The sequence below is a fragment of the Sycon ciliatum genome, chromosome 7 (assembly GCF_964019385.1).
Source record: "Sycon ciliatum chromosome 7, ocSycCili1.1, whole genome shotgun sequence".
Lineage (NCBI taxonomy): Eukaryota > Metazoa > Porifera > Calcarea > Leucosolenida > Sycettidae > Sycon > Sycon ciliatum.
The window spans coordinates 12,286,609-12,297,305 of record NC_088649.1 but is presented as its reverse complement, the minus strand read 5'-3'; the positions used below and the strand labels follow the sequence as shown (position 1 = coordinate 12,297,305).

General features: G+C 49.7%; 1 protein-coding gene across 1 annotated transcript; it reads left to right on the top strand.

Annotated features, from left to right (window-relative positions):
* The first annotated feature begins 3,457 nt into the window (after window positions 1-3,457).
* Window positions 3,458-10,360, top strand: LOC135821005 (uncharacterized). Its single transcript, XM_065334059.1, has 5 exons — window positions 3,458-3,896; window positions 5,525-6,791; window positions 7,178-7,428; window positions 8,275-8,409; window positions 9,281-10,360. Exons 2-5 carry the CDS (start codon window positions 5,579-5,581, stop codon window positions 9,902-9,904), a joined length of 2,223 nt encoding a protein of 740 aa, XP_065190131.1. The 5' UTR covers window positions 3,458-3,896; window positions 5,525-5,578; the 3' UTR covers window positions 9,905-10,360.
* The last annotated feature ends 337 nt before the right edge of the window (window positions 10,361-10,697 follow it).

The window sequence follows — 10,697 nt, the reverse complement described above, 5'->3', positions numbered from 1 at the left end:
GGCCTCAAGTGAAGGTCCCTGGTTCGAGTCCTGGTGCTAAGTCACTTTTTCTTGGCAGACTTTGACTTTTCCTTTTCCATTCCCTGAACTGATGAATATTAAATTTTGCTGAAAAACTATGATAACATTAAATTTCTCCAATACACACTATCGGCACGTACCGGTTTTCAAGTTCAGACGGCTTCCGTTCGATCCGGCCGGCTGATGGATCGTGTCACCGCGTTCGGCAGGTGGCCAGCAGTCCTCCAAGCGAGCAGCAGGGTCTGTAGTGTCGGCAGTAGCCGCTGCAGCACATCCACTTGCTCCGCACTCGCCATCTCCTCCTCTGTGTATTCTGAGAGTCCTTCTTCGTGTACTACAGTGTAGTACGCCATTACATCTGACCACTGACTGTCGCACTGTCGTCCAAATCACTCTCCTCGGACTGTCGGAGTCACTGTCATCTCCTGACAGGGAACTACACCTACACGAACACAGTCATTAGGCTGCAGTCTGAGTCGTCTCCGCTCATACTGCTTCCGCCTATACTATACTACACACGACTTCACTTTCTTTTCTTTAGTCGAAGTAAAAGTTCTGAGCTGTCCAGTCGCGTCACTCAAGTGTGCGCCTCGCAGCCCAGTGTTCGCAGGTCTAGGGCTGCGCAACGCCCGGCGCTACTTGAGTGACGCAACTGGATTTTAGCAGCACTTGACTGCACTCGTAGATCTACTCGTACTTCGTAGTCTGAAAATCTACGAGACCCATGCAACAGCATGCACTCAGCAGCCGATATAATCGATAGTCATTGCCGTATAACGGTGAGTGGAGTATAATCATGTACGAGTACGAGTCATGCACGCGCAGTGCAGTCGGAACAACCGCAAAGATGTGCGTCTGTTGGTCCAACAACCGGCTACATGTTAGCATTGTTGACTTGTTTGTAATTGTATCATGACATGATACAATTACCATCCCATTGTGATGAGACCACCCATAATATAATAACATGGTGGACTGAACTTCGCCGGTCTTGGTCACCCAATACTGCTTGTAGATATCTGGTACATGTAAACCATGGTAAACGTCTGCCCCGCACTGCTACAGACTACGATAGGGGCAAGCATGGGGTTAACGTCTCTTGCTGGAGGGGGGGGGGGGGAGGGAGGGGAGGGGGCAAGGCTGGGGCTATAGCCTAGCTAGGTTCTTGCTGGGAGCAAGATTGGGGCTATGCATATGTAGGGTCTGGCTCGGGGCGAGAGTGGGGGTATGCTCTTGCTGGGGACGAGAGCGAGGGCATGCTCTTGCTGGGGCAGCAGGGGGCAGTATGAATACTACCTATTGCAGTATTGGTCCATGCACGAAGAAGGCAGAAGTAACTCGAGCTGTTTGTAAGGAAGCTCTGTCATTAATTTAATTTTGTGGTATCTTCTGCTCAAAGTAGTCCATATCCGATCGAAACTGCCATGTGCTCTTTTTTTAAATCTTTCGACCCCATGTGCTGCTGTTGTCCAGTATATCAGCGATATAGTCATTTAGCATGTAACACGTAGTTGTCCGGGGTACCCCCCCCCCCCCCCCGCCCGCCATTGCAGCCAGTAATACCATTGTCTTCTTTACACTAGTGTAGCTTTTCTAGCGTGATGATCTTATACTACATGTACTGTGCAGCACAGCGATGATCTTCGCAAGGTTCAACCATCGGCATGTATCCTGCTACCAGCAAGAGTACATGTACATGTCCATCAGACTGAGAATAGACACCTGCTGGCTACGCTTGCTATCACGCTATTCACGCTATTCACGCTATTCACGCTATTCGATCAGTTCGTGGAACAGAATACTAGTAACAGTCGGTATTGCTGGAGCATTGTATTCCTATGTCATCCTATGTCATCCTATGGCTTGTCTCAAGACAAGTTATCTGTGCCGGATCATGGTGGTTGATCTACAATGCTTTTATCTACATTGTACTGAGACATTGTACATGTGCATGGCAACTACCTGGCAGCCGGAGACGTGTCAGCCGATGAGCGCGCAAGTAGGAGCAAGCAACCGAGCACAATGCTCAGTACGCCTCGAATTGTCACCTTTCTCCGAAACACGTCTTTCACTGATGTCTCTCTCCCACTCATACGCCCAGCCAAAAGTACTGTGCAGGTGCAGGGTGGTGTTCACCACCAACACGCTCCGGCGAATGTGGTCTTGATTTTCTTCAAGGCCAATTGTCACGATGTACCAAACGGCATGGACACACATTTGCATGCACATGCATCGCTATGTGGAGGCACCCTACCACTAATACCAGCATAGGGGAGTTGGGGATATCCGTGAAGCAGTCATTTCTGTTCTGAGTTAGGACACCCCCCCCCCCTCGGTCCCCCTTCCCTGATCAGCATGGTATTACGGGCCAGGTTACCTCCCCAGTCTGCGCATCACACCGCCCTGGCCTGCCATACGTGCCAAGCGCGCCGGAACAAAAAAGGCATGTGGTCTGGTGATGTTGAAAGCGAAACACTTCAAGTTGCCGCGGTTCATTGCCCTCGACCGGTGCTTTCACCTCCGTCATGCATGCCTGTGCCGCAAAGCTCGTGTGCGCATGCGTGTATACGTGCATGTACATAATGTATGGTGCGAGTCAGTGCAGTGGATAGTTGCACACATGACAGTGACGTGGGTATCAAACAATCACATGACAGTGACGTGGGTGTGGCCGTGTGGCGCGCAAGGCTGACCTCTTGTGATAGCATTCAGCAGAAAATCAAGAAAATCTGGCATCGGGCTAGGTGCAAGACGCTCCACCGCTGAGCAAAGAGAAGGTCGTCAGGCATGGGACTAGGGAGGTAGCGGAGATAGCTGCTGTGGCTCAGGCTCAGCGGACTCTACCACTGGCTTGAGCAGTCACCAGCTGTGTGTGTTGTACCCACTGGGTCTAATGTTGTACTACATCCCTGGTTCAGTGGTTGTAATGCCAGTAAAGAAGTCAGTGTAGACTGAGTTGTGCACAGGAGCACGGGAACGGCGATACAAGGCTGCTGCATTGGTCTCACTTCACTGAGTTCTCAGCGGCAACGTATGACCGGCATGTGACGGCCATCGCGACAGGCATCATGCACCCGAACAGCTAATACAGCAATGTGCGCGGCAACACACTCTCCACAGGAATCAACCTATACATTACGTCTCCACCCATCAGTTAGTGCCGCTACAACTGACGCTGACTGAGTCTGCGGGGTAGAATATCCTTAGTCCTTACATGTCCTTGTATGTGCCTAAGTCCCCTTTGGCTTTGTACGTCACGCGGGAAGACCTCACCTCACACATACCTTGCAGCACACGAGTGACTGGTGATGTGCACCGTCTGAGCATGGATCAACGCACCCAGCGTCCAGTAATACTCAGCATACATTGCTAGCTAGCTGTGAGCAATGGCTATTGCATGTTCGGCCTCGCTACCATGTACAGGGTGTCTGTTTCGCCACTGCACTGGCTGTAGCTCAGTGTACCTAGCTTAAGTTATAGGACAGTTCAAGGTAGCAGGTTGTTCCTCAGTGCTTACCTCTCTATCCTCTGGCCAGCAGAGGTGCATGGCCTGTCGTTCTGGGGTTAGCTGTGGCGTGTCGAGAACGCACTAGTATACGCTTTATACACCCGACTACAAACAGTCTGTTGGAGGAGAAAAAGGTTTGCAACTACTTGTGCGGCTATCAGTACTGCCTCATTGCTTGACTGTGAGCTAGGAGTTATCAGGACTTTACGGCGGGTAAAGATAACACGTGCTGTTTGACTAACGGACCATTCAGAGCACAGCGTCGAGTTCAAGTCCCTCCCGTCGTTCAGAGCTGGTTTACTTAGGGGTGTGGACGAGTACCAGACCTACAGCCAAGACAGCTGGGAGGTGGGGAGCTACCGGGCAGGTAAGGTCGCAGAGAGTGACCAGGCTTTCAGAAAGTTACCTGGCTGTGTGTATGTTCTTATTCCTTTTCATCCAACTATTGTCTTTCCGAAGTCGCACCAACCTCTTCTTCATAATAATTATTATTGTCTTTCCAGTTCCCTCAACGTGTCAACGTCTCAACTGCTGGTAGATTAGAGATCATAACGTGCCTATTTCCAACCCTGGCCGTTAGGAGTGAGCTGCCAGAGCCTTTTAAAGGCTTCCTTTGCTGCAAAGATCACCAACAAGGCCTCCTCCATTTATCTCTCTATCTAGTGTTAACGTTAACATGCATGTCATGTATGGGCTTCTGTGGATGAGGAGCCTTGAGGAAGCCTTGAGGTTGATCTTATCAGCACACGGGGCTAGGTGTATGAGGAGGCGTGGAGGGTGATCCTTGCCACAGGAAGTCTCTGACAGTATGGTCAGAAAGGGGACAAGAAGCAGTCTCTGACAGTATGGTCAGAAAGGAGACAAGAAGCATGCGAAGTCTCGTCCAAAGTATACCCTCGCGAGGAGGTGCTATGGAAGGACACGTGCCTGCCTTCGAACTGTGCGCGCCGTATTGTTGCAATGTTGGAAGCAAGATAGCGACGACTGGTGAACACAGCAGTGACACAGTCCAATATGGTCATGCTGATTGGCTGTTGCTTTCACTGTGAATACACATTCGTGCGTAGTTGATCAGGTGTAGCGGAAACACTCCCCGACTCGCGAGAGAATGGGCAGCGTTCGCACCTGTACACGACAGTGTAGTAGCGGCTGAGAGTTCACAATAGGGCTTGAAAGTGCTACGTCACAGCATAGCAACAATTTCAAAAATTCAAAAACTGGATCCACTTGGATCCAGTTTTTGTATGGATCCAAACATTTCAAGCGGTCTTACCCACAGCATGGTGATGTAGCCAGTGAAACTGACCGATTTGGCTACTGGGGGCGGGGTTACAACTGGTGGCGAAATAAAAGTCACACCTGCATGCGACATGAGTGGGTTGCTATGCACCCACATACTTAGGCAATAGCAAAGTCACACCTTAGTGGATCCAAAAATAGAAATCTGATGTCAACTTACTACTCCCTGGCCGTTTTGACGTCATCACTTTCAAGCCCTATATGCATGCACATATGCATGCACATGATCGGATTTCACTGAGAGTTTACAATATATGTATGCACATGATCGGATTACAATATGCATGCACATGATCGGATTTCATTGAGCAGTACTGCAGTTACCATGATTACATGGGTCATGTAGTGATGTACATCCAAGTACATGTAGATATTATTAGTTACAGGTACGTATTCGGACTGCATGTATTACTGAAGCGAAGGAGACATGAACGCCCACGACTCATTGCCGTCCTTCGTACATGGTGACCATGATAACGAGCATCCACGAAGAAAACTCAAACCAGACATCATGAATATTCAGGACTAAAACAGAAAAATCAACAAGAAATCTGGCAGCGGTTTTCATGGTTTTGCGCACATCAGCGAAACCACCTCGTTGCTAAGGTACGATCCTTGTTTCCGATTCCAGTGTGTTGTTGCTTTGTGCTGCGTGTGCGTGTGCGTGTGCGCGTGTACGTTCATTTCACTTTTTAGGCGAGGAAGTTTTGCACAGAACAAGGGCGGCTTAGCAGCGCATAATCGATCATCATGCATCTATCAACCGTGGCTGGTGCATGTGCATTGCTGGTGATATCTGCACTAGGAAGTAGCCATGCACAGGCGCAAACTCGCCTTTTGGATGAAACAATTGTTGAGGATCGGTTGGCTGCTGGTGGTACGAAGGACTACACGTTCGACGTCCAGGACGTGCAGAATCCATCGGGCGGATTGGCCTCGCCCGGTGCCGTCCAACCAGATCTCATTCGCCTGATGGTGTCACCTTGCAATGGTGGAAACAACCTTCGATGGCAGGTCCTTCACGAAGGCGAAGTTGACTATGAGTTCAATCCATCCGACCCCGCTAACAATAATAACATCGAGAACAATCGTATGGTGGCACTGGGAAAGCGCAAGAAGCGCCAGGTGCAGGCGGTTGCTCCTCCCCGGCCTCTGCCGACAAACTTCCAGTACGAGAAGCAGGAACTTGATGAATTCACTGGTCTAGGCAAGGCTCTGACTCCGCAAACTGGTCTCTACGTGAAGCCCGACGCTAGCGATGGAAAATACAGCCTGAGACTAACTAACAACGGTGCTGAACCCATCAAATACATGACACTGCTAAGTCGTCGGCAGAGACAAACAGTTGTGCCGGAACTTCCCGATGTCCAGAATGTGAAAGTGGAGAAAGTAAGGCCAAAGAGTATTCACATCTCGTGGCGACCAGTGCATGGAACAGTGGCTGGGCAGAACTCCGGTGTGGACTATACAGCGCATGCATTCCCCGTGGATGAGCTTCAGTCCGGCGACAACGTAAACAGTGAATGTGGTGTGAAGAGGATAAAGTCCCGCAGAGATAGTACGGGCAAAGTAGAGCCAGCGGGGTTCCCAACGAGTGGTTCAACATCGGCAATGTTCAATGACCTGCAGCCTGACACGATGTACAGAATGAACGTTCTGGCAATGAACACTACAACTGGAAAAGACATTGCCTATATCGGCGTCGAAGCAAGAACATCACCAGCAGGACTTCAAATGCCGCTGGAGCGAGACTGGGGAAACTTGAGCGTTGCAGCCAACTCCAAGCAAATCTACACGTTGGACCTGACGAACAGGCCAATCAGCGCCAACACTGGTCTCAACCAGCTGGGTGTGACAGTGTTTCCTTGTGATGGACTGGTCACATGGTCCATGACTAGAGATGGTATTGATGTGCAAGCATTCCAAACAGCAGAGCTTGGTGATGATGATGCTGGTGGGGAAAGTAAGTACTAGCACCCACTGCCCCCTTGTGAGTGCTGCTGCTGCTGCTGCTGCTCACACTGGTGGTGGTGGTGGTGGTGGTGGTGGTGGTGGTGGTGGTGGTGGTGGTGGTGGTGGTGGTGGTGGTGGTGGTGGTGGTGGTGGTGGTGGTGGTGGTGGTGGTGGTGGTGGTGGTGGTGGTGGTGGTGGTGGTGGTGGTGGTGGTGGTGGTGGTGGTGGTGGCGGCGGCGGTGGTGGTGGTCAGAACATTGCTCTTGCATTGTGTACTAATGCAGCTGCCAATTTTGAATCATGTGTTTGTGTGGATGTGCGTGGATGTGTGTGGATGTGCGTGGATGATGTGTGTGGATGTGTGTGGATGTGCGTGGATGTGTGAATGATGCGTAGTCGATGACAGCGTATCAGATGACGACTCCAGTGAAGAGTCGGCCGACGATCGGAAACGCCGCCAGAACAATGACATGGAGGAAGCGGATGGCCAAGACAATGAGATGGAGACAACCGATGCACCCGACAATGACAACGACAACGAGAAAATGATCAAAGAGATTCGACAACAGAGAGCTAAGCCTCTTCCGGCTGGTACCGGAAACCGCGCCTCCACCGGAGGCCAGACCGTCTTCTCCTACAATGAACTGGTAAGTACATGATGTCACGTACACAGTGTCTCTCAGCGTACAGAGGAGTGTGGTGAGTGTACACAGTGTGGTGAGTGCAGAGATGTACCTGCACACCTAGCAACCTAAGGTCAGGACCATTAGTATTCACTAGTGACCAACACTAGCCACTAGTACTCACTAGTGACCAACACTAGCAACATGCTCAGTCATGTGCGGGGATAGTGAACATTTTGGTCATGTGCAGGGAGGTCGGCTTTAATAGCACATTGATATTGGGAGGGTCCCCGACCAGATTGGGACGTTTGGCAGGCACTCATATGGCATACAGCCTGAGTACAGTGAGTGTGGCGGCGGGTTTACAGTGAGTGTGGCGGGGGTAGCAGGGGTACATGTGAACCTGCTGAGTAGATCTACACCGTATCAAATACCATTTTTTCCACAGTAATAGTAACACTGGAGTAAAAGCTGTACCCAGATACCCAGATTGTTTGTCACATAAAACAGACATTTACCCTGGTGGACATTTACCCTGTATGTCACTGTTCATTTAACCATCACCCTAGTATAAGCCGCCGCCGCCGCATTGTCATGTTTGGGGTGGATTACGTGTGTTTAAAGTGAGGAGGCTAATACTCCGGAAAATACAGTACTTTTTAAACTGTCTTATCTGTCAATCCCATAGGCTGGCAGTTAGGCAAACTGTCCTCCGCAGTCAACGAAATAAATACTTGAAGTGAATAACTTTGTCACGTGTTTGTTAGCACTGCACCGTCTATTTGAGTTGTTATTGCCGCAATGCGGTTCATGACCTTTCACGTTTCCCTCCGGGCATGTGTGGGCACGCACGTGTGTGTGTGTGTGCAGATGAAAGAGCCTGCACTGTATCAGCTATCAGTGTACAACACACAAAGCAGGCCAATCCGTTTCGACATGTATGCATCAACAAAGGATCCTCTTGATAGACCCTATCCTGTCTTACCCGTAGATCAACAAGTCAAGGTATGTATGGCGTCAGTGCTGCTGCTGCATTCAGAGTATTTGAGGTATGTGTGCGTGTTTTGGCCCACTTTGGGGGGGGGGGGGGAGGGTGATGTAGCCCGCTGTGCGTTCCTAGTCTCTGTCCGCAGCTATCCAGTCTTTGGAAGGCAGAACACTGTAGCAAAACATGGTGTACTGTGAAAGCCTATGGAATCACTCTGGTTTCCATGCCTATGGAATCACTCTGGTTTCCATGCCTATGGAATCACTCTGGTTTCCATGCCTATGGAATCACTCTGGTTTCCATGCCTATGGAATCACTCTGGTTTCCATGCCTATGGAATCACTCTGGTTTCCATGCATACTAGTAGCCACTACAAGTAGCCACTACATCACTGGGCGGCGGGGGTACTAGTACGATTACTCTACTGTTTTTTGTTTGTTTTGAGTTTATCTGTGATTCCTTGTGCCAGCAGCAATCACAGTTGTTTCTGTTCCATCTTCAACTCAAAACAAACCAGTGCTCAGTGTTGACCACGGTGCCTGGAATGAACAATTTTGAGAAAAAAACAATGTCAGGGAGTGACCTCAGAGTGCGGCCCAGACCCCTCACCTACGATTGTTTGCTGCCCTATCTTCTCTGGTCGTGTGTCAAGCCTGCATGTCTGGAAGCAGCATGCAACTCCCTTCAAGCAGGCGCTGGCATAATTATTGCAGTTTGCTGCTGCTGTTGTTGTCGTCATTGTTTTGATAGTCTTGTTGCTGCCGTTGCCATTGATTGTCTTGACCAAGATCATCATCATCTTTGTGTGTGTGTGTGTGTGTGTGTGTGTGTGTGTGTGTGTGTTTGTTGTGTGCTTGAACATTCCCACATGCTCGTGCACGAAAACAGGCTGTGACCGTGGATAAGAACTATGCAGAGATTGGCTGGCAGCCCAGTGCTAGCAATGATCCCCTGGCCTACTGTATTAGTGCTGTGCCCCGTCAGCAGATCACAGCACAGTATGTACAGAGTAGTACGTGTGGATTGAGACGTGCACCAGTCTACACACCACCACCGCCGATACCTGATGCCGTTCCAGTGAGAGTTACACCTAACCGACAGCAACCGCCGGCACGACCTGATCTGTTCCAGTCACCAGTACAAGCAAACTTTCCTATTCCGTCTGAAAGACCAGGTGACACACAGCAGCAGCAACCAAACAACAACAACATTGTCTTACCTGGTGCAGCTGAGAATGTTCCACTCTTCGACCATCCGTTCAACCCGAATCAGTTTGCCTCGGATCTTATGCCGTTGGTGCAGCGTACACGCGGCTGCGGTACAGACACGCGTGGGCGGCTGGGTGCACTCAGCGAGGGCGTTGAGTACAACGTAGAAGTTCTGGCCATCAACACGCGCACTAACAAGCCTCTGGCATATACCAGTGCACTGGTGAAGACTGGCGGTGGAGCAATGCTATCCTGCAGTATGCTAGTGTCACTGCTGCTCTGTGCTCTTGCACTACTCTTGTAACTCGTATTTCTATCATACTGAAGATACACACTGGCATACACTATTGTTATCATACTGCACACTGGGGTGCACAGATACGTGCACCCAAGCCCCTCATGCACACGCACCCAAACACATGCATACACGTTCACACGTTCCGTGATTCTCACGTTTGTTTACACTTTATATCGGTAATGGCACACACACTGCTCCTTGCATGCACGACGACCGATAACATTCAGAACAACCCCAAGTTAGGCTATTCCCCAGAGATTCGCCAAAAGACACTTTTCAAATTTCGTCTCCATATTCTAGAACGATTATACGATATACATAATAATTATGATGTACAATGAAACTCCCACTGTTCAGTATAACACAGAGTAAATGAGAACATAACAGTGTGTACATTCTATCCAAGGTACTTGGCAACATGCCACATCACTGCCGGTCACGGAAATCTGTGCTACATTTGTACCTTCCAGAATATTATCAGTGTGTCGACTATAATCCATCCAAACACCACTCTCCCACCTGGGCACCAAGGTGCTATGGGTATTAGCAAGAGTATTGGGGGGGGGGGGGGGAGGAGGTATATACTCTTGGTATTAGTGTACATTCTTTGTAGGACATAGTCCACTGTCCACTGTTCACTGTCCACTCTGGTTAGCTTAGTCCCCTGATGATTGTGTAAGAAGCAAAAAGCTCAGAGTAGTGACACACATGATATTTCTACTGAACCTTGTTTGTATCCAAGGTCTATGTCAGAGGTTGAATATCAATGACAAGGTCTAACGTTATGTCAGAGGTTGAA